Genomic DNA, 25,613 nt, shown 5'->3' with positions numbered 1-25,613 from the left:
TTATTACACAATTGCCACATGCCGCTGTTATCTTGGCCTTATTCATGGGTCTGCACATGGTGGACTTGGCTTGTTTTTATTAGTGTTTGTTTGTGTCTGATCGTCATTGTTTTAAACGTACATTTGTGGTTTATCTAATAAAATTGTTTGATGTCTTTGATACATGCAGCGGGCTATTTCTATTTTTATGCTTTTGGGCTGGTTGAGCCGAGACAGGTTTTTTTATTCTCAGTTCTAATTATGCATTTACTGAAGGCTCCCACTCCATTCATTTTCCCTCTTACTTGCATTTGACAAATCTCAATAGTTCAACTAAGTTTGCTTTCTTTTTTACTTTTTTGATCATTATAATTTTGTGTTAGGCGATACCTTGAGGGCCCTTTCATTTTGTAGTATTTCAAAGGCAGGTGTCCCAATACTTTTGGTGATATACAGTCAGGTCCATAAATATTGGGACATCGACACAATTCTAATCTTTTTGGCTCTATACACCACCACAATGGATTTGAAATGAAACGAACAAGATGTGCTTTAACTGCAGACTTTAAGCTTTAATTGGACGGTATTTACATTCAAATCAGGTGAACGTATGTAATGGGACAATTGGCTGCTCAGCTGTTCCATGGCTAGGTGTGTGTTATTCCCTCATTATCCCATTTACAAGGAGCAGATAAAAGGTCCAGAGTTCATTTCAAGTGTGCTATTTGCATTTGGAATCTGTTGCTGTCAACTCTCAATATGAGATCCAAAGAGCTGTCACTATCAGTGAAGCAAGCCATCATTAGGCTGAAAAAACAAAACAAACCCATCAGAGAGATAGCAAAAACATTAGGTGTGGCCAAATCAACTGTTTGGAACATCCTTAAAAAGAAAGAACACACCGGTGAGCTCTGCAACACCAAAAGACCCGAAAGACCACGGAAAACAACTGTGGTGGATGACCAAAGAATTCTTTCCCTGGTGAAGAAAACACCCTTTACAACAGTTGGCCAGATCAAGAACACTCTCCAGGAGGTAGGTGTATGTGTGTCAAAGTCAACAATCAAGAGAAGACTTCACCAGAGTGAATACAGAGGGTTCACCACAAGATGTAAACCATTGGTGAGCCTCAAAAACAGGAAGGCCAGATTAGAGTTTGCCAAACGACATCTAAAAAAGCCTTCACAGTTCTGGAACAACATCCTATGAACAGATGAGACCAAGAATAACTTGTACCAGAGTGATGGGAAGAGAAGAGCATGGAGAAGGAAAGGAACTGCTCATGATCCAAAGCTTACAACCTCATCAGTGAAGCATGGTGGTGGTAGTGTCATGGCGTGGGCATGTATGGCTGCCAATGGAACTGGTTCTCTTGTATTTGTTGGTGATGTGACTGCTGACAAAAGCAGCAGGATGAATTCTGAAGTGTTTCAGGCAATATTATTTGCTCATATTCAGAAAAATGCTTCAGAACTCATTGGACGGCCCTTCACAGTGCAGATGGACAATGACCCAAAGCATACTGCGAAAGCAACCAAAGAGTTTTTTAAGGGAAAGAAGTGGAATGTTATGCAATGGCCAAGTCAATCACCTGACCTGAATCCGATTGAGCATGCATTTCACGTACTGAAGACAAAACTGAAGGGAAAATGCCCCAAGAACAAGCAGGAACTGAAGACAGTTGCAGTAGAGGCCTGGCAGAGCATCACCAGGGATGAAACCCAGCGTCTGGTGATGTCTATGCGTTCCAGACTTCAGGCTGTAATTGACTGCAAAGGATTTGCAACCAAGTATTAAAAAGTGAAAGTTTGATGGATGATTGTTAATCTGTCCCGTTACTTTTGGTCCCTTAAAAAGTGGGAGGCACATATACATATTACTGTTGTAATTCCTACACCATTCACCTGATTTGGATGTAAATACCCTCAAAATAAAGCTGAAAGTCTGCAGTTAAAGCACATCTTGTTTGTTTCATTTCAAATCCATTGTGGTGGTGTATAGAGCCAAAAAGATTAGAATTGTGTTGATGTCCCAATATTTATGGACCTGACTGTAGTTTGTATCTATCTATCTATCTATCTATCTATCTATCTATCTATCTATCTATCTATCTATCTATCTATCTATCTATCTATCTATCTATCTATCTATCTATATTTTGTTTGTTTATACCACCTTGAGATAAGATACAAGTGTATGTTTTATAGTTACAAGCACATACGGTATATTTTGTAGGATATTGGACAGTGCAGCACCATTTTGTTTGACCTGCATACCCCCCTCTCTTCTTGCCAGTTTGGTGGAATCATGTATGAGGTCGGTAAAACATTTCTGGAGCGCAAAATCCGGATTCTAAATTGGAGCTTTTGTAGAGGTATGCTTTTAGCTAATTGCACATGCAGCGGTGGCAGATCATTTTGAAACAATGTTTCCAGGGACGGTTAAAAGGAAGTATTGTGTCTAAAGTGTTTCCCACAAATGAATAGGAAGCCTACAAAAAAATGTTGAAAGAGTTGCTAAGCTAGAATTGACTAACTCTAGTCTAAATGACACTGAAGTGCAGAACATTTATTATCAAGCCTATGGGCCCCTTCGGAGTCTCGAGCCCTGGGCACCCACTGCCCCTTGTAATCCTTCACTGGCCAAAGCGTCCCTTTAGTGTCTATGAGCACACCTCTTGTTTTTTGTTTTTTTAATGTTTAATAAAGAGTAATGGGGTCAGCTTTAACCGATGCGACTGAGTCCAATAAAATAGGTCTTTTTTTTTAATTCTAAAGCTGGATAAACACTATACAATTTTCTGTAGATTTTTTCCTTCAGATTTACCAAAACCATATAATATGATGTCAAACCTTAAGGCTTTCAATTTGTATGCAATCAGGCAGACCCTTGCACTACATGGTTTTGGTAAATCTGAAGGAAATCGGACAACAAAAGTTGTATAGTGTGTATGGGGTCTTAGATTGCCAAATGATGGGAGTGGTAGGATAAGGGATGGATGGCAGGGAGTCAAAATTTGACTGAATGAATAAAAATAATCGTCTATGGCCAGCTTAAGAGGAAATATCTTCAGCCAGGGGCACAGACAGCTATAAAAACCCAGCACCGGTTCTAACTCTTTCTTACTTTATACAAAATCAAAAAAATGCTCTAGATATTACCTTACTTCTTTTTACTTTAGGACAATGCCTTTGTAGGACTCCCTCCTGCTCTGTCTCCTAGCCTCTCCTTTTATTAGAGAGCATATGGGTCAAAACTTGCTTGCGGGGCATCCCTTGTATGCCAGCACTTAGAATCTAACTTTATATAATATTTAACAAAAACAGAAGTATTTGGCCCCTTTCACACTAGCGGACCAATCAGGTTTTCAGGCAGACCCAATCGGACCCTCCAGTATCTTTTATAGAGAGACTGCTGACATCCAATCTGATCCTATCCACTAAAACAGATGGATGGGGTTCCATTCCTCATCTGTCTGGCGGATTGGATGGCAGACGGGTGTAAACGGACAGGCGTTCTGTTGACATCCGACTGCCCAAAGAGGAGAGTGGGCTGTGTCTGTGTCCACTTTGCATAAGCGGAGAGGACACGGACCAGCCATCCGCCTGCTCAGTGGGGATCAGCAGACAGATTCCTCACTAAAAAGGCAGACTCCAACGCCCCGTGGAAGGGGCCTTTGTTGTGGACAGGTACAAAAATGTGTGAAGCCGGCCCATTACTCCGGCCCTACACTCATTTATAAATGTACCCAGACTAAGTCATATACTGTATATGGTCACTGGTTGGGGCCAAGCCTGTAAATGCATCAGGGGGCAGGTTGTTGCCATTACACCTCAAACTTCTGCAAACACACCATGTCTGACAGAAAGGTGCAACGTTTCGGGACCACCAGGGATCCATTCATCAGGCAAAGGGACATTTTTGCCTTACAAAGAGACCCCTGATTGTACCAAAAGGTTGCACTTTTCTGTAAATAATGAGGAAATGTGCAGTAACGCACATACATGTGCATTGGAAAATGCATATTTTGAACACGTGTGCCATAAAAAAAGAATCACTACATGAACATAGTAGACAAAGGGGCTTTATATCTTACCTGTAGGCTGAATGTAAGTTTTAAGATCTTACATTGAATATGAGGAATCTTTTGGTGTCTTACACTCGCCAGATCACATTTGATATGCAAATTGTGACTCATTCACAAGTCATCACTCTGCCCCACCCACAGCTCAATTTTAACCAAGGAGAAGGTAGCTGCCCTTTATGATTTTTTTTTTTTACTGGCCTTCCTGACCTTTCCATGAGCCCAGTGCTTCTACTTACGTCTTGTTCTCCTTTGTCCCTTCCTCCGCTAGATAGTTTGACGGTACTAGTCCTTTCTCGCCGGTTATGCTGCCGTCCGAGTTTATCTTCTCGGCCTGCCACCATCCTTTTTCTGTTTTCACAACCTGAAGCCGGTCCCCAGCCTTGAAACTTAAGTCGCCCTTCACTGGGCTATTGAAGTCAAACAGAGCGATGTACGCATGTACCGGCTCGCTCATGATCATGTAGCCTTGGGATGACCAGGAGATAACCAGATCCGAATAGAAGTCCCAACAGTTACAAGGCCAGGAAAAACAAGTGTCAGTTTTACCAGCCAGAAAATTTCAAATGAGGCATCACTCATAAGAAAGAGGTGCATGGATTATGAAAATGCCAACGGCTGGTCTTACGTGATTACTGGATGCAATTCTGATTATACTTCCTCATTGCTGAAAGATTTATATCTCTTGGCAAAGCAAAGGAGAAATCAGTAGGAGGGAGGGGACAGTAGCAACATTGTCATGTCACTTTTGCTTTCTCCTATCTTAGAAGGGAATAGGACTTGAATTAATTTAGACATTTGCAATTAGTGATTAGATTTCATTGAAGTTGACTTTTCCCATAATTACCGGAAAACTCTCCGGTTTGTCTATTGAGCTGCTTAGACAAAATCTGTATGGGAGAAATGCTGCTTTTTAAATAAAGTTGTTGAATTGTTTTTGGGTATAACATTATTGTTATACATAATTTACAATAATGACCAGTGTTGTTTAACCACTTTAGCTCCGGAAAGTTTACCCCCCTTCATGCCATTTTTTGCGATACGGCACTGCGTCGCTTTAACTGACAATTGCGTGCGACGCTGTACCCAAAATGTTCTTTTTTTCCCCACAAATGGAGCTTTCTTTTGGTGGTATTTGATCACCATTACGGTTTTTATTTTTCATGCTATAAACAAAAAAAGACCGACAATTTTGAAAAAAAAAATATTTTTTTTACTTTCTGCTATAGAACATATCCAATAAAAAAAATGGAAAAAATATAATTTCGTCATCAATTTAGGCCAATATGTATTCTGCTACATATTTTTGGTAAAAAAATCCTAATAAGCGTGTATTGATTGGTTTGCTCAAAAGTTATAGTGTCTGCAAACTAGGGGATGTTTTTATTTATTTTTATTTTAATTTATTTTTTTTTACTAGTAATGGTGATAATCAGTGACTTATAGCAGGACTGCAACATTGCGGCGGACAAATCGGACACTAATTGACACTTTTGACACTTTTTTGGGGAACAGAGACACTAATACAGTGATCAGTGCTAAAAAAATATGCACTGTCAAAGGATTAACTGTGTTCCTAGGGAGTGCTTACTAATAGGGATGGACGAACGGTTCGGCCCAAGCATAAGTTCGGGCCGAACTTTCGCTGTTCGGACGTTCAGCGAACAGCCGAACAAACGGGTCATTCGACTGTTTGATCGCCCCCCCCCCCGAACTGACCATAATGCATTGTGGGGCTGAACAGTGCATTGCAAGCCCTGATTGGCTGAAGCAGTGAAAGCTTTAACCAATCACGGCACAGAGCACTGTCAGAGTCATGACTGGACACTGTCATCATGACTTTATCCAATCATGGCTCATTCCCGCCCCACAGTATAAAAGTATTCTTTCAATGGCAGCCATTTTCAGTGTGAAAAGGGCTCTTTTCAGTGCTATTAGTTAGTTAGTGTGCTATACTGTGCTATTTTCCTAGTTTAGTGTCAGTCTAGGGATAGTGTGAGTGTAGTAAGGAGGACCATCATTCAGCTTTGCATAGTGTGCAGCTAGAGTAGGGACAGCTCAGATAGTTTCAGTGTAGTGTAGTGAGACCGTGTCAGTAATCTTTACATTAGTGTATAGCTAGAGTAGGGACAGATCAGATAGCATCAGTGTAGTGACGGTTGAACACCGTCTATTTGATTGTGTTACTGCCAGTTTAACACCATTTACCTCTGTGTGCGTTACTGCCAATTTAACTCCATATAGTTTTGTGTGCGTTACTGCCAGTTTAATGCCATATAGTTCTGTGTGCGTTACTGCCAGTTTAACGCCATATAGTTCTGTGTGCGTTACTGCCAGATTAATGCCATATAGTTCTGTGTGCGTTACTGCCAGTTTAACGAAATATAGTTTTGTACGTTACTGCCAGTTTAACGCCATTTACTTTTGTGTATGTTACTGCCAGTTTAACGCCATATAGTTCTGTGTGCCACTGTACGTTTTGGCGCATTATATTGCAGTATATTATAGTTTATCCGTGGAGTGTGTCTGTGGAGTGTGAGTACTCAAATTAAGGTGCACCAAACGCATTAAAGTGCATCTACGTACATTTTCGTGAAGGGACCTCTGCGCTATTACAGTGAGCTAAAAATAAATAAAAGTAAGTGCGGAAATGCTGCAAAATCTAACAGTGATCACAAATCACCTAACGACAGTAAAGTGAATATAAAGAAATATATGTGATCTTGCGCATGACCTCGATAACTAAAATAACTAAACAAAAATGATATACAACCAAATAAAATGATATATAACTAGTGATAGTAAGGGATATATAATATACCATGAGCTGCTAAAACCAACAGGCTAGCATGTGCTGCTAAAACCAACAGGCTGGAATAAAGTGTCCAACCATTGACAAATTAGTGCAATGAAAATATATCAAACTACTACATGAGTGGCTCAAATATGTGAAAAATTCCAAAATGTGTGAAAAATTCTAAAGTAGTGTTCAAAAAGGAATAAAAAGTTCAAAAAATGCAAAATAATAGGTAATAAGGTTCAACTAAAAAAGGTACAATGTGTTAAAAATTCACAAATCTTTAAAAATCTTCACAATCGAATAGAAGAACACAATACATGTTGACTGTAGCTCAAATGGTAGAAACACTCCTTCAGCGTGCTTTCAGAACTCTTACCTCAGGGGCATAGATAAATGCCTTAGTCCATTACATGGAAAATCGCCTCGATTACAGGGCCCAAAAACAGTCAGGATAGGAGATGGGTGATTGATGGAATAAGTATGTGTCACCTCCAGTCCGATGTCCGGATCCACATGAAAAAAAGTAGCCTCCAATAGTGCATTACACCAAATAACAACGTTTATTGAATAAAAAATGTGCTTACATAAAAGTAATGGAGGATATTTTCCGCCACTTCACGGTAAACGACTTCCGGTTACGTTTGTTGCATCCTTCTGTCCTACGCGTTACGTCACACCCTCGTGACTTCCGCAGGGAACCGGATTGGTTGGAAAAAACATCCATTTATATCCAATAGGCAGGAAGTGACAAAATCTCCACTTTGTTGGAGACCAAAGGTTGGATTAAAAACTACCAAGAGCGGCCATTTCCATTCTTTTAATTAATGGAAAGTGGATAAAAAACAAGGGACTTTTAATAAAATAAAAATAAGTTACTTGGATATAGTACTGAAAATAAGGGTATTTCAAGTAAAAAAGCGTGACTTCCTTATATCTGTTAGCAAAACATTCCAAACAATGCCATCTTGTGGTCATTTGAAAGAATTCATTCTAAAAAGAAAAAAAGATAAAAAAAGATGGATGTTCCAATTGAATTCAGGCTATCTTGTGGAAATTTAGAGGAATGACTTCCAAGGAAAACTACATATTCAACCAATGGATAAAAATCTATAGAAAATATATAGAAAATATAAATATAAACATTGTATGAATATGGAAAAAGATGTATGTGCCGATACTTCTATAAAACCGTCGCAGCCCAATCGAAGCGTGTAAACATATGAATAACAGTAAAACTAAAAAATAAAATAAAAATAGAAATAAAAATGTAATGCACACCAGAAATCAAATATGATGTTCACAATAATAAGTTAATAGTCGCTTATAAAACAGTTCAAGTCAAAACCGATGTTTAACCCATCAGGTGCCAGTGTTTTTTCATCCATTTGGATTCTTTTTGACTAATAATTCTGACTTTATGGTCACCTCTCCATGATTTATTATATCTCTCTATCTACGTACAGATTTCAACTTCTTCTTTACATTTGCTTATAAGCACCGCCCCCTCCCTCCCAATGTCTGGGAGGACAACAAGGAGAGGCAGACGTTCCCTTGGCACTGTAAGGAGGCCAGCAACAAATGTGTCCACATACAAAGGTGGACGTGGTGGTCAGTCCTCAGGCAGGGCATCATTTCCTCTTTTTAGTGAGTTTGCCCGTGCTATCCAGCCACAGCATGCAGAGGAGCTGGCTAGGTACAGTGGCGGAACTACCGCCATAGCGACACACGCGGGCGCTATGGGGCCCGCAGCCGAGTGGGGCCCGGTGAGGACAGGCGGCTCCACGGGTGAGAGTGGGCGGCTTTGCGGGTCCGCGGTGAGAGCGTGGGCGGCTCCAAGGGCTGTCAGGTGGTGAGACAGCTGGTCGGCTCGTGTGTGAGCGGGTTGGCCAATCAGGGAGCTGGCAGGCGGGGGTGCATAGAGATTACATCATCTCTCACCGCCCAGCGCCATCCCTGCAGTGCAGTTCCCCTTCACTGTGCAGGCAGCCTCAGGAAGCAGAGAGATGACATTATCTCTCTGCTGCCTGACTGATAATCTGCTGCCTGACTCTGGGACACAGCAGGAAAGTGACACAGCAAGTGACAGGTGAAGTGGCAAGTGACAATCCGGGACGTGGCAAGTGACAATCCGTAATGTGTGGCAGGTGACGTGGCAAGTGACAATCCGTAACATGTGGCAGGCGACGTGGCAAGTGACAATCCGTAATGTGTGGCAAGTGACAATCCGGGATGAGGCAAGTGACAATCCGTAATGTGTGGCAGGTGACGTGGCAAGTGACAATCCGTAACATGTGGCAGGCGACGTGGCAAGTAACAATCCGGGACGTGGCAAGTGACAATCCGTAATGTGCGGCAGGTGACGTGGCAAGTGACAATCCGTAATGTGTGGCAGGTGACATGGCAAGTGACAATCCGTAATGTGTGGCAGGTGACGTGGCAAGTGACAATCCGTGATGTGTGGCAGGTGACGTGGCAAGTGACAATCCGGGACGTGGTAAGTGGACAATCGGCAACATGTGGCAGGTGACATTCTGCAAAGTGTGACAAGTGACAATCTGCATCTGGTGGCAGGCGACGTGGCAAGTGGACAATCCGCAACGTGTGGCGGGTGATGTGGCAAGTGACATTCCGTGACAAGTTGCATCTGGTGGCAGGGACGTGGCAAGTGACACGCTCAGGGCTCCCACTGATTCTGCATTATGGTGAGTTGAACTATTTCATTTTATATAACAGAAATTGGTTAGAAGGCATGGAGGTCAGCAATGTGTGTCCTTCAGGGGCTGCATACAGTATACTGCATACTTGTTCAAAATTCATATAAGCTGTTGCCTGGGTACTGTGCATGGGTGTGGTAATCTGTTGTTCAATGGCATTAGTTCTTTTTTTTGTGTGGGGGGGGGGGGGGTTGCGGTTTGCAGGGGGGCCCATACAACATTTTGCTCTGGGGCCCTGTGATTTCTAATTACGCCCCTGGCCAGGTACTAAACCTTCCTGATCCTCCTCATCCTCTGTCATGCAAGCAGAGACAAGTGTGCAGTCCAATGCAGTTGCCAAAGTGGATAAACCTGCCTCCTTGTCCACATCTATTCCTGCAATAGCCCCAACATCAGCCATTGAGGAGTCAGCTGCGTTTTTTGACCACAGCGTCAGCTACTTGCTCCTTGATGATGCCCAGCCATTACTGGATTCAGATGTTGGCTCTGAGGTTGAGAATGACAGGAACATGAGCCTAGAGAGAGGGAGGAACACTGGTAGACAAATTGGCATTCATGTTTCCCAAGCCGCAGCGTATTGTCAAGTTGTCTTCAGTGGTAATGATGAAGATGGAGAGCAGAGGAGGAAACTGAAGATGAGGTGGCACAACCCCAAGGAGGCTGACATCAAGAGAGAGTAGAGAGCAGCCATCCTATTCCATCACATTCTGCAGCTGTTATCTCCCGGCCCACTCCCCCAAAGCTCAGCTGTCTAGGCCTTTTTCAGCACATCTGCAGCAGATCGCATTGTTACTATCTGCAAACTGTGTCTCAGGCACATCAAAAGGGGCACAAATCTGTCCCTCCTCCTTCTCCTTACCCATTTCAGTCTGCCCCTGCTATACAGAGTCAATACCTCTCAGCAGCCTCCACTGACAGGGATGATGGTATAGCACAGGGTGTCCCAGGTCCTAGCAGCACATCTGCCAGCTGCACACCACCAGCTGTAGACTGTAGCCGGCAAATTTCTCTGCTCCATCTGTTGCAGCGGAAAAAAAATACATTCCCTGCCACCCACATGCCCAGCGTCTAAATGCAAGCTTGTCAAAGCTGTTGGCTCTCCAACTTCTGCCTTTCAGCCCCGTGGATTCTACCCCCTTCCGTGAATTCGCACAATGTGCTGTACCACAATGGCAGGTTCCCAGTCGCTACTACTTTTCACATAAGTCCATTCCATCTCTCTACTATCACGTGGTAGGGAATGTTCTGGCATCGTTGGGCAACGCAGTCAGCCATAAAATCCACCTGCTGACACGTGGTCCAGCAAGCATGGACAGGGACAATATATTAAGCTCACAGCACACTGGGTAACTCTGCTTGCAACTCGAATGGATGTAGGACAGGGCTCGGTGCTGCAGCTTGTTGTGCCCCCACGTCCCCATACAGATGGTGGTGATGATGCCAGACCTCTGAGCTCTAACCCCTCCTCCTCTTCCTTCTCTGCCACCTCCATCCCCTCCTCTGCAGAATTGTCCTATGAACATCACGTACCCCCTAGGCTTTCAAAGGGCTATTCCCAGAGTCAGGCTAAAAGGTGCCATGCAGTGCTTCAGCTGGTGTGTTTAGAGGACAGGAACCACACCGGAGCAGAGATTCTTGCAGCTCTGCAGGGACAGGCCCAGAAGTGGTTCACACCACGCCAGCTGGAGCCAGGAATGGTGGTGTGTGATAATAGCTCAAACCTCCTGTCTGCCCTTAGACAGGGAAAGTTGACACATGTGCCATGCCTGGCACATGTCCTCAATTTGGTGGTGTAGTTTTCCCTAAATACGTACCCAGGGTTGCAAGATGTGCTAAAGCTGGCCATAAGAGTCTGTAGCCATTTCAGGTGGTCATACACAGCCAGTGCTCGGTTGGCCGAAATTCAGCGGGAAATCCACCTGCCTGTAATCCACCTGATTTGTGACATGCCCACCAGGTGGAACTCGACTTTGTCAATGCTGCAGCGGCTATACATGCAACAGAGGACCGTCAACGAGTACCTGCACGAATATGGCACGACAACAGGCTCAGGCCCCTCGGCTTTTTTTCCCCACGCCAATGGCTGATCATTAAGGATGCATGCACTGTATTGTCACCATTTGAGGAGGCCACAAGGATGGTGATCCGTGATAGTGCATGCATCAGTGACACAACCCATGTTGTGTTCCTGCTGGAGCAGACTCTGCATGGCATTATGGACAGGGCACTGGAAGCAGAGCAGCAGAAGGAAGTGGAGGACTTCCTTTACTCTCAAGGCCCACTTTATCCAGACACCATAATTCCTATGTCACAGAACACACAGGAGGAGAAAGGGGAAGAGGATGAGAAGGAGGATTCTGGCACTATCATAGGCTTCAAAGAAGAGGAAGATATGCATCAATCTGTAAGCGATGGCTTTCCAACCCCAGGACCCTTGGCAGTAGTACGTGGCTGAGAGAAAGAAGTTACAGATGCTGTCACCCTGTGACCCAGAGGAGTCTGCTACTCAAGCCTCTGCAAATTTGAGGCGCATGCGCAAACTCATGCTTCAAAGCCTGCGAAAGGACCCAAGAATACATGGCATAAAGGAGAAGGATGATTACTGGTTGGTAACCCTCCTTGACCACAGTTATAAGGGAAAGTTCTCAGAACTCATCCCGTCCCCACAGGGAGTGCAGAAGATAAAATCTCTTGAGGACACGTTAAATAGGATTTTATTGAACGTATTTCCTGACTCCATTAGGTTACAGTGTGGTGGAAAATGTTGTTTTGAGTCTTCTGTTGGTCAAGAGAGGAGCATTGAAGAAGGCGTCCGCCTAAGTGAGGCATTTCGGATTTTTTTTAGTCCTTGCCACCCAGGGCTGTCAGCTTCCACATCCCATCGGCAGCGTCTGCATCACAAGGTGGACGATTACCTCGGGGCCAAAACAGAGATGGAAAGCTTTCCAGCTGATGATCCACTCACTTACTGGGTCATGAGAATAGACCACTGGCCAGAACTTGCCCAGTATGCTATTGAGTTGTTGGGCTGCTCTGCATCCAGCATGCTTTCAAAACGGGCATTCAGTGCTGCAGACTCCGTGAACCGTTTGACTTTTATAAAAATGAATCAGTCCTGGATTACCAGCTATGAAGCCCCTGATGCTGATGTCACTGATTAAGTCTTTTTGGGATGTGGAATCTCTGCAGGACTTCAATGCTGCCTAGCTTTGAGGGTGTTCAATCATTTCATCTGGAAGAATGTTTTTGGTAAAATGTTCATGGGTACAATTAACACCCAAAGACCAATTTTTCAGCACCTGTTTGACAGGTGCATATCATTGCAATTTTTTGCCTTCATCAAGAGCACCTCTAAAGGGTTACGGTGGGAAGGCGCCCCCGACACCCAAAGAGTAATTTTTCTGCACCTGTTTGACAGGTGCATATTGCAATTTTTTACAGCAAGGCCAATTCTTGCTTTCATCAAGAGTACCTCTATAGGGTTACGATGGGAGGACGCCACCGACACCCAAATACCAATTTTTCTGCACCTGTTTGACAGGTGCATATCATTGCAATTTTTTACAGCAAGGCCAATTCTTGCTTTCATCAAGATTACCTCTACAGGGTTGCGGTGGGAAGGCGTCACCGACACCGGAAGACAAATTTTTACGCACTCGTTACTTCTATACAAAGTCAAAGTGACACCAGAATGTATCCAAAAAATCACTAATTTGTTCCCAGTGCACTACATTGTGGCCTCATCATACACACTGGCTCCACAGCTGTTGCTGAGCAAAATAAGGCAGCTTGCAGGGAAAATGTCTTTTTTTTGGCTTTATAAATGCAATTAGTGCTGCAGCAGATTCTAGACATGGTACAGATCTGCCACTTTACAGGTAGACTAAGGGGTCCCCCCAGGAACTATATTGGAAGGAATTTTTAATTTTAGGCTTTCACTTTAAAAATCAAAAAAATCACTGCTCATTTAAAAATGGTGTTTATCACAAACTTTTTTTTTTTATTGATACATATCCCCCAGGGCAGGACCTGGACCCCTATAACCATTGTATGCCTGAGGGAAGGTACAGATCTGTGTTCCTGGTTAGCAGAAACACAGGATCAGTACATTCCTCTCTCACAGAACAGCGCTCTGCCTTGTTTACATAGGCAGACCACCGTTCTGCCTGTCTCCTGAATGATCGGCGGGTCCCGGTGTAAATCGCGGCCGCTGGACCCGCTGATTGGCTTTCGCTGTGTCCCATCACAGTGGGGGTGGGTCGCCGGCGGCACGCGTGAGTGCCCCAGACTCAGGAGTGTCAGTATATGTGCGTGGGGTGGTCCGCAACTGGTTAAGTAGTGCTACCAACACAGGAGCTGCTGGTAGTGTTTGGGTCCTCTGCTCTTGTCTAGCCCTATGAGAGGCCTCACTCTTGCTGACACTGGCAGAATATCTTGTTTGGAAACACCCAGCAAATGCACAAGAATTTAACACAGGAACCCTTAAATGGATAAGCAAAATACTGGAGGAACATTTGCATTCATCAGCCAGGAAGCTGCGCATGGGACGTACTTGGACATTCCAACATGACAATGATCTAAAACACAGGGCCAGGTCGACCTGTCATTGGTTACAGCAGAATAAAGTGAAGGTTCTGGAGTGGCCATCTCAGTCTCCTGACCTCAATATCATTGAGCCACTCTGGGGAGATCTCAAACGTGCAGTTCATGCAAGACAGCCCAAGAATTTACAGGAACTGGAGGCTTTTTGCCAAGAGGAATGGGCAGCTTTACCATCTGAGAAGATAAAGAGCCTCATCCACAAATACCACAACAGATTTCAAGCTGTCATTGATGTTAAAAAGGGCAATACACGGTATTAAGAACTGGGGTATGTTAACTTTTGATCAGGGTCATTTGGGTAGTTTCTGTTGTCATTATGATTTAAAAAGAGGAAACACAGTTGATTGATAATAAATGGCTTCAGCCAAACACTAACCAAGAGTGAAAGAAATTGTTTTGTGTTATCATTCATATTCTCTGAAAAATGGCCAAGAAATCATAAGTTCTGCCAGGGTATGTAAAATTATGAGCACAATTGTATATACATATATACTGTATATGAAAATCAATCAATCTTGATGTACTGACGGACTATGTAATTTCCTGAGGCTCAAAAAATGTCAGTGACAGTACAAATATCCCCCAAATGACCCTTTTTTTTGGAAAGTAGACAGTCCAAGGTATTTAGTAAGAGGCATGGAGAATTTTTTTAAGTTGTCATTATTTGTCATAATTTTTTGGAAAATGAAGAAATTACTTTATTTTTTATTTTTTTTTAATTTATGTACATACTGTTACCAGTGCAGCATGTCATCATATAACAGGTGTGGCGAGGATCAGGGACACTGACTGGTGACAGTACAAAAAAAAAAAGTAAAAAAGTAATTTTTTTTTTCAATGTTTTTTTATTATATTATATATTATATATATATTTTTTTACAATTTTTATTTTAACACACTTTGACAAGAGCAATATAATGTTACTATAGTAACATTGTACTACTCTAGGGAAGTAATCAGTATTTTTTATTTTTTTGTACATATTATGTTTACTTATAGAAATGAATTTCATTGCTCTGTGCAAGCATTTTACTGAATGAAATTGATTAATTGAGTTTGTTTTGTTGTGATTAGCTGTAATTGGCCACAGCTGATCACATGGCACAGATGGGCTGTGATTGGACCAGTCTGTACCATGTGATCACTGTGAACAATCACAGCTAGCAACACAATTATACACAATAGATGGCTTGAAAAGAAGACATCCATTGTCTACAATTGTCATTTGACTTGCTGTGATTGGTTTCAACGGTCACATGGTACTGGTAGTGGGCCGGTACAGTGGTCAGTCATCGCCTGTGTCCGGTGGATGCAGCCAGTGAAAGATCGCGCCGCTCCATCAAGGAGCATGTCATATGACGTCCACCCCAATTGACGAGAGGCCGGCCATTCGGGCATAGGCCGGACAGGGGCAAGTCTTTATGATGAACTTCCTGCCGGCTACGTTAAAGACCTTTAAAACTGTGGGTGCGCAGGGTGTTGGAGATGAATTAATAGATGGCCCTCAGCAAAGGGATCTTGTACAGGCTGGGCTCAGCAGATATGTAAACGCCTTTATAGTAACAGGTACAAAGTGATGGGGCAAGCCAAAATTTAGCTATTTGGGTATAGGAGACTAAGATGTTATGTGAAAATGGCAGTCTAATGAGAAGCAAGACTGCATTTCCTGCATAGGAGTATAAAGAGGACCAGTCATGACTCTATACATGTATATAGGAGTATAAAGAGGACCTGTCATGGCTCTATACATGTATATAGAAGTATAAAGAGGACTTGTCATGGCTCTATACATGTATATAGGAGTATAAAGAGGACCTGTCAGGGCTCTATACATGTATATAGGAGTATAAAGAGGACTTGTCATGGCTCTATTCATGTATATAGGAGTATAAAGAGGACCTGTCATGACTCTATACATGTATATAGGAGTATAAAGAGGACCTGTCATGGCTCTATTCATGTATATAGGAGTATAAAGAGGACTTGTCATGGCTCTATTCATGTATATAGGAGTATAAAGAGGACCTGTCAGGGCTCTATACATGTATATAGGAGTATAAAGAGGACTTGTCATGGCTCTATTCATGTATATAGGAGTATAAAGAGGACCTGTCATGGCTCTATTCATGTATATAGGAGTATAAAGAGGACCTGTCATGGCTCTATTCATGTATATAGGAGTATAAAGAGGACCTGTCAGGGCTCTATACATGTATATAGGAGTATAAAGAGGACCTGTCATGGCTCTATTCATGTATATAGGAGTATAAAGAGGACCTGTCATGGCTCTATTCATGTATATAGGAGTATAAAGAGGACCTGTCAGGGCTCTATACATGTATATAGGAGTATAAAGAGGACCTGTCATGGCTCTATTCATGTATATAGGAGTATAAAGAGGACTTGTCATGGCTCTATTCATGTATATAGGAGTATAAAGAGGACCTGTCATGGCTCTATTCATGTATATAGGAGTATAAAGAGGACCTGTCAGGGCTCTATACATGTATATAGGAGTATAAAGAGGACCTGTCATGGCTCTATTCATGTATATAGGAGTATAAAGAGGACTTGTCATGGCTCTATTCATGTATATAGGAGTATAAAGAGGACCTGTCATGGCTCTATTCATGTATATAGGAGTATAAAGGGGACCTGTAAGGGCTCTATACATGTATATAGGAGTATAAAGAGGACTTGTCATGGCTCTATACATGTATATAGGAGTATAAAGAGGACTTGTCATGGCTCTATTCATGTATATAGGAGTATAAAGAGGACCTGTCATGGCTCTATTCATGTATATAGGAGTATAAAGAGGACCTGTCAGGGCTCTATACATGTATATAGGAGTATAAAGAGGACCTGTCATGGCTCTATTCATGTATATAGGAGTATAAAGAGGACTTGTCATGGCTCTATTCATGTATATAGGAGTATAAAGAGGACCTGTCATGGCTCTATTCATGTATATAGGAGTATAAAGAGGACCTGTCAGGGCTCTATACATGTATATAGGAGTATAAAGAGGACCTGTCATGGCTCTATACATGTATATAGGAGTATAAAGAGGACCTGTCATGACTCTATACATGTATATAGGAGTATTAAGAGGACCTGTCATGGCTCTATACATGTATATAGGAGTATACAGAGGACCTGTCATGGCTCTATACATGTATATAGGAGTATAAAGAGGACTTGTCATGGCTCTATTCATGTATATAGGAGTATAAAGAGGACCTGTCATGGCTCTATTCATGTATATAGGAGTATAAAGAGGACCTGTCAGGGCTCTATACATGTATATAGGAGTATAAAGAGGACCTGTCATGGCTCTATACATATATATAGGAGTATAAAGTGGACGAGTAATGGCTCTATACATGTATATAGGAGTATAAAGAGGACCTGTCATGGCTCTATTCATGTATATAGGAGTATAAAGAGGACCTGTCAGGGCTCTATACATGTATATAGGAGTATAAAGAGGACCTGTCATGGCTCTATTCATGTATATAGGAGTATAAAGAGGACTTGTCATGGCTCTATTCATGTATATAGGAGTATAAAGAGGACCTGTCATGGCTCTATTCATGTATATAGGAGTATAAAGAGGACCTGTCAGGGCTCTATACACGTATATAGGAGTATAAAGAGGACCAGTAATGGCTCTATACGTGTATATAGGAGTATAAAGAGGACCTGTCATGGCTCTATACATGTATATAGGAGTATAAAGAGGACTTGTCATGGCTCTATTCATGTATATAGGAGTATAAAGAGGACCTGTCATGGCTCTATTCATGTATATAGGAGTATAAAGAGGACCTGTCAGGGCTCTATACATGTATATAGGAGTATAAAGAGGACCTGTCATGGCTCTATTCATGTATATAGGAGTATAAAGAGGACTTGTCATGGCTCTATTCATGTATATAGGAGTATAAAGAGGACCTGTCATGGCTCTATTCATGTATATAGGAGTATAAAGAGGACCTGTCAGGGCTCTATACATGTATATAGGAGTATAAAGAGGACCTGTCATGGCTCTATTCATGTATATAGGAGTATAAAGAGGACTTGTCATGGCTCTATTCATGTATATAGGAGTATAAAGAGGACCTGTCATGGCTCTATTCATGTATATAGGAGTATAAAGAGGACCTGTCAGGGCTCTATACATGTATATAGGAGTATAAAGAGGACCTGTCATGGCTCTATACATGTATATAGGAGTATAAAGAGGACTTGTCATGGCTCTATTCATGTATATAGGAGTATAAAGAGGACCTGTCATGGCTCTATTCATGTATATAGGAGTATAAAGAGGACCTGTCAGGGCTCTATACATGTATATAGGAGTATAAAGAGGACCTGTCATGGCTCTATTCATGTATATAGGAGTATAAAGAGGATTTGTCATGGCTCTATTCATGTATATAGGAGTATAAAGAGGACCTGTCATGGCTCTATTCATGTATATAGGAGTATAAAGAGGACCTGTCAGGGCTCTATACATGTATATAGGAGTATAAAGAGGACCTGTCATGGCTCTATACATGTATATAGGAGTATAAAGAGGACCTGTCATGACTCTATACATGTATATAGGAGTATTAAGAGGACCTGCCATGGCTCTATACATGTATATAGGAGTATACAGAGGACCTGTCATGGCTCTATACATGTATATAGGAGTATAAAGAGGACTTGTCATGGCTCTATTCATGTATATAGGAGTATAAAGAGGACCTGTCATGGCTCTATTCATGTATATAGGAGTATAAAGAGGACCTGTCAGGGCTCTATACATGTATATAGGAGTATAAAGAGGACCTGTCATGGCTCTATACATATATATAGGAGTATAAAGTGGACGAGTAATGGCTCTATACATGTATATAGGAGTATAAAGAGGACCTGTCATGGCTCTATTCATATATATAGGAGTATAAAGAGGACCAGTCATGGCTCTATACATGTATATAGGAGTATAAAGTGGACAAGTAATGGCTCTATACATGTACGGTATATAGGAGTATAAAGAGGACCTGTAATGGCTCTATACATGTATATAGGAGTATAAAGAGGACCAATAATGGCTCTATACGTGTATATAGGAGTATAAAGAGGACCTGTTATGGCTCTATACATGTATATAGGAGTATAAAGTGGACAAGTAATGGCTCTATACATGTATATAGGAGTATAAAGAGGACCTGTCATGGCTCTATACATGTATATAGGAGTATAAAGAGGACCTGTCATGGCTCTATACATGTATATAGGAGTATACAGAGGACCTGTCATGGCTCTATATATAGGAGTATACAGAGGACCTGTCATGGCTCTATACATGTATATTGGAATATTAGGGGGACCTGTCATGGCTCTATACAATGCTTGTAAGGGGGCATGGGCACAAGCAAGGAAGAGTGGATTTGGGTAAACTAAACAGCGAACGTAAAGGCTTACCTGGAAAACATACCGGGAGAAAACGTGTGCGCTGTATGGGGCTCTGTACGGTCTAGTCAGGGGGAGTGACTGACTAAAATGGATGGCCTCCACCCCATCTGCTGAGCTTGAAGCCTTACATTGGAGACCCGCCGGGGCTGTGACGATCGGATGACATTGATCGATCGGTGGTCTTTACCCACTTTCTGATTGCAGGCTCGACTTGACCCATAGGGGTCTCTACTAGAGGTGAGAGGCTGGGGGAAACGTGCTGCACACCACGGATTACGGATGTTTAGAGGAATTTCATATTGATCATCTGTTGCACTTGCACTTTTCTGTCTGCTGCACGAACTGTTATATGAAGATTCGCTTCGTATTTGTTGGCACTGTATTGCACTACCTGGACTAGTCATTTTTTGCCATTTTTTTTGTGATTTTTGCACTTTATGCAATTTTTTTTTCCATTTTTATGCAACTTTTTTAGTTTATGCGATTTTTTTTCATTTTTTTGGATTTCAAATTTTTTTTTCACTTTGCACTTTTGGATCACCATTGAACTTTATTTTGTCTTAGAGGATCCCTCTATCAATCCATTTGTTGACACATTTTATGAATTACCATTATTGTATGCACAGTCACTTCATTTATGTGATCTCACTGTAGTTTATGTATTGAGGTTAATACTGTTTCACTCATGCACTTCAGTTAGTATTTGATGCATTTATTTTTTTATCATCCTTATTATTTGTTTATGCACTCTAGTTAGCGCCACATATTTCTTATTATCCCATGTGTATATAGGAGTATAAAGTGGACCTGTCACAGCTCTATACATGGATAGGAGTATAAAGGGGACATGTAATGGTTCTATACATGTATAAAGAGGACCTGTCATGGCTCTATACATGTATAAAGAGGACCTGTCATGGCTCTATACATGTATATAGGAGTATAAAGAGGACCTGTCATGGCTCTATACATGTATATAGGAGTATAAAGAGGACCTGTTGCAGCTCTATACATGTATAGGAGTATAAAGAGGACATGTAATGGCTCTATACATGTATATAGAAGTATAAAGCCTCTGCTTCATTCACAAATGTTCACAAGGAAAAGCCCCACAATACCTTTGCAACAAAATAAAGCACTACACCCCAGGTCGCTCCCTCCGGTCAACTGACCAGAACCTCCTCCACATCTCCAAGATCCGTTATAAAGCAAAGGGCGAACGAAGGTTCGCAGTTCAAGGACCTCGGCTATGGAATGCTCTAACCGCGGACATCCGTTTGGAAGAAAAACATCTGGCCTTCAGGAAGAAGCTCAAGACCTATCTCTTCTGAAGAAATGGCAAAAACTGCGCTAAATCATAAATCATAAACAAAGTACCTAAAAATTGTGATAATACATCAGATAAATAATTATAGTGAAAGAGCAGCAACTCTGATTATATGACACCCATATATCACTTAAAATGAAAAACAAAAGAATTGCGCTAACCTAAATAAATGAGAAAAAAAGTGACACAATAATAGATGAAACCAATTTTAAATGCGAAATAGACTAAAAACAGTCAATATATGATGGTCTCAATGTATGGCGGCATCCAGTGTTAACCACCCATGCAAAAAAAAAAAGGAGTCCATATAATCAATGAACTGAATTATAGTCTCAATATATGGTGGCATCTGTGTGTGACCACCCGTGTGAAAAGGAAAAATCTGTGTAAATATATGGTGTTCACTCCGTGAAATGCAATCTACCACCAGGAATAGAAGGGGTTACTCCTTACCGGAAAGCCATGATCCCCCACTACAGAGGATCATAGCTAGCAAGACAGCTGAAACTTGAACCTTGAACCTTGCATCAGTACCGATCTACAAAGTCATCAGATCATCATATGTTGTAGATCGACTCATAGGGGAAGTGTACCATTTAACAAAGATGGAACTCCAGTAGTGTAAAACCTTTTAAACTTTAATAAAATCTCATAAAATACACTTACAATATCTACTGATAAGAAAAGCCTTAAGTCCGGTCCGTTGGCCGTACAGACTCGGAAAGACCCGTCCTACTGGAGATACGAGCACAGATTGGAGGTGACGTCAGCGCTTTGTCCTGCTCCGCCCTACGTGTTTAGTGACATCACGTCTTCCAGGGGAATGGGCGGCGCACTACGTCACCTCCCTAAATAGTATGAAAACGTAACCAAGCCTCGCTTTGAGCCCCGGTCCATCCATAGACCAACAGCAACCACTGAATGGACCGCAAGTCCAGGAAACAGTTACCTCTGTGTAAACTAATATTAATTGGTAAAGATTAAAACAACAACTAAAAACTGCCGCATCACAAAAATTTCGTACAGGAGTCACTCATCCATATACGGGCAAAACAAAAAGCTGATTAGGCGTGCATCTACTAGGAAAAGAAAAAAGAAAAGCGGAAGTCTGAAAAATCCCTAACTAGGTGTCACTCACAGAAATTGAATAAACTAAACTATAACTGGTGACACCGAATGGGATTAGGGCATTGATTTTCGGATGATGTTTAATGGCAAACCCATCCGACCGTAATTTGCAACAATTTAATTGTAAACTTAAATGTATTAAATTAAATAAAAAATAAATAAAAATAAAAATTGAAAATGAATAAATAAAAGTATATATGATAAGATAAATGAAATTAAAAAGATGAATGGATAGAAATAAATGAAACAAATGGGCGATTTGATATCGCCCCACCCGTAACCATTACATAAATGGTCTCAGTAACTGATCGGAATAGGACCCACTAAAAATGATGAAAAAAACTGGCCACTCAGTTAGGAACTAATAAACAGAATTAGCGCCACTCTAGTAAATCTAGTGATCTGTAAACTGAAAATAGTCCAACCAATTTGAAAAACGAAAAATCAGAAATGACCACCATGAGGCCACTAGTGTGACACTAAATGGCAACATTTTGAGAATAATTACCATAAAGTAATTAAAAGTCAAAAAAAGCGGAAGTTGGATGTAATCAACAATGGGGCCACTGCAGTGATAATGAATAGTGACATCTAGTGGATCATTATAAAATGGCAGTGAAAAGCTATTAAACTTCAAATTAAACCGTAAATAGAAATATTTAAAATAAATATGATTAAAAACAGTGAAATTACATTTGATCCAAATGGACAGAGGCTCAAAACTAAGGTATTAAAATACATATTACACATTAAATGCAAATACAATATTTTTACATGCTAAAAAGGGCAACACAGAGGTTCACCAACAAAATATTAAAATAATATAATACTCAAGAGTTGTTAATAAATGCGTTTACATCCGTATCCACATTAAGTCCAAAGGGGACATATGTTCTGAGTCTATGTATCCAAGACATTTCACATTTGGAAATCTCTCTGACTAATGAACTGCCTCTCCAATGGGGTCTATATTTGTCAATCCCCATGTAGAGAATGTTAGAGGAGTCTCTACTATGTACCTCATCATAATGTCTTGATACCAGGTGTTTGTCGAAACCTTTTCTAATATTATTTATATGCTCAGTATGTCTGACTTTGAGAGCCCTTTTGGTCCTCCCCACGTATTGCAATCCACAGGGACATTGTATGAGGTAGACCACCCCTTCAGAACAGGTTATAAATGGTTCTACCTCATAGGTCTGTGAGGTGCTGATGGAGGTAAATTGACAGATTTCTCTATCTCTACACCTATTAAAAGAACAGACCTGACATTTCTTGCACTTATGATACCCCGTGAGATTGTGAAAAAAGCATCTATTGATGTTAGGTGGGTCTTGGACTGTGGGGGCAATCCTATTGCCCAGAGAAGAAGCTCCCTTGAACACAACTCGAGGGTTCTTGGGTAAAAATGTGCCAAGGACTTGGTCAGTGGTCAATATATGCCAATGTTTCCTGACCAAATCCTTAACAGTACGGTATTGTGTTGAAAAGGTTGTGATAAACGGCAAAGAGAAATCAGTATTATCTTCACGTCGTTGACCATCTTTCAAGAATGACGACCTATCCCTATCACGTATTGTCTTCAATGACCTGGACAACACACTTGGATCATACCCTTTCTCCATGAACCTACTGGTTAGAACGGCTGCCTGATTGTCAAAGGTTTCAACCTCAGTGCAATTGCGCCTAAGGCGTGCATATTGGCCTTGAGGAACCGCTCTCAACCAAGGTTCATAATGGCAATTGTCTAAGGGGATGTAAGAGTTTTTATCTGTTGCCTTGAAATAAGTGGAGGTCACCAATCTGTCACCCTTAACCGTGATCTTCAGGTCAAGAAAATAATTTCTACCAGACTGGCCTCAAAATTCAACTTGATGCCTCTGTTATTATCATTAAGGAAAGACATGAAACATTGGAGTTCAGCCTCACTGCCATCCCATAGGAGGAGGACGTTGTCAATATACCTAGCCCAGAGGACCACCTGCGGTCTATCCTGAGCTTTGACGACGTCCTCCTCCTACTTGGCCATAAATAAATTGGCCAGGCTGGGGGCAAATTTAGCCCCCATTGCCACACCCTATCCTGGCGAAAGAACTGATGATTGAACCAGAAGTAGTTGTGGTTAGCGGCATAATCCATGATAAAGCTGATTTGGGATGAAGCAAGGCCAGAATCCCTGGTCAAGTACATCCCAACTGCCTCCAAACCCAAACTATGGGGGATAATAGTATAAAGCGCAGTCACGTCAGCCGTGACCAGCCATAAACCTTTCTTGGGGGTGATATGAGATAGCATAATAATAATTTGCTTAGTGTCTTTAACAAATGAGGGGACATTCTGAACTAAAGGTTGTAAAAAATGATCTATATACTTGCCCACCGGGACGTAACCGAGTCAATACCACTGACTATGGGGCGCCCCGGGGGGCAAGTTGTACTCTTGTGGATTTTTGGGAGGTAATAGATGACAGGCGTGCGGGGAGCACTCTGTACCAAAAACAACTTCTCCTTTTTGTCCAGAATGCCACTACGGAAGCCCCTATCTACAATAAGTTCTTTCTTGAATTTGACCACAGGATCCCTGTTAAGAGGAGTATAAGTGTCTAAGTCATCCACGATACGGTGCATTTCCTTAAGGTAGTCACACCGATCAAGGATCACTATCCCCCCCACCCTTATCTGCTGGACGGATGACCAATGATTTGTTATTGCAGAGGGATTCTAAACCTATTTCAAGATCCCTTTGCATTCTAACCTTTTTAACCTTTATTTGTTCCAAATCCCTCAACATCACATCTCTAAATACCTTAATACTAGAAGCCAAAGAACCAAGATTAAAACAACAACTAAAAGCTGCCGCATCACAAAAATTTTGTACGGGAGTCACTCATCCATATACAGGCAAAACAAAAAGCTGATTAGGCGTGTATCTACTAGGAAAATTTAATTGTAAACTTAAATGTATTAAATTAAATATAAAATAATTTTCTTTTCCTAGTAGATACACGCCTAAGCAGCTTTTTGTTTTGCCCGTATATGGATGAGTGACTCCCGTACGAAATTTTTGTGATGCGGCAGTTTTTAGTTGTTGTTTTAATCTTTACCAATTAATATTAGTTTACACAGAGGTAACTGTTTTCTGGACTTGGGTCCATTCAGTGGTTGCTGTTGGTCTATGGATGGACCAGGGCTCAAAGCGAGGCTTGGTTACGTTTTCATACTATTTAGGGAGGTGACGTAGTGCGCCGCCCGTGCCCCTGGAAGACGTGATGTTGTCACGAAACGCGTAGGGTGGAGCAGGACGATGTGCTGACATCACCTCCAATCTGTGCTCGTATCTCCAGTAGGACGGGTCTGTCCGAGTCTGTACGGCCAACGGACCAGACTTAAGGCTTTTCTTATCAGGAGATATTGTAAGTGTATTTTATGAGATTTTATTAAAGTTTAAATGGTTTTACACTAGTGGAGTTCCGTCGTTGTTACATGGTGCACTTCCCCTATGAGTCGGTCT

The 25,613-nt window shown here is 41.6% G+C and overlaps 1 protein-coding gene across 2 annotated transcripts in view; it reads right to left on the bottom strand.

Annotated features, from left to right (window-relative positions):
• Positions 1–4,715, bottom strand: part of LOC141114014 (tyrosine-protein kinase Srms-like) — a 36,756-nt gene extending 32,041 nt beyond the window's left edge. For both annotated transcript variants that reach the window (XM_073607435.1, XM_073607436.1), the window contains exon 1: positions 4,303–4,715. In XM_073607435.1, the coding sequence (XP_073463536.1) occupies positions 4,303–4,526 (224 nt within the window). In that variant the 5' untranslated portion in view covers positions 4,527–4,715. The remainder of the gene's footprint in view (positions 1–4,302) is intronic.
• Positions 4,716–25,613: the final 20,898 nt, after the last annotated feature.

This window comes from Aquarana catesbeiana, linkage group LG12, assembly GCF_042186555.1.
Source record: "Aquarana catesbeiana isolate 2022-GZ linkage group LG12, ASM4218655v1, whole genome shotgun sequence".
NCBI classification, from domain to species: domain Eukaryota; kingdom Metazoa; phylum Chordata; class Amphibia; order Anura; family Ranidae; genus Aquarana; species Aquarana catesbeiana.
This window is presented reverse-complemented; position numbering and strand designations above follow the sequence as displayed.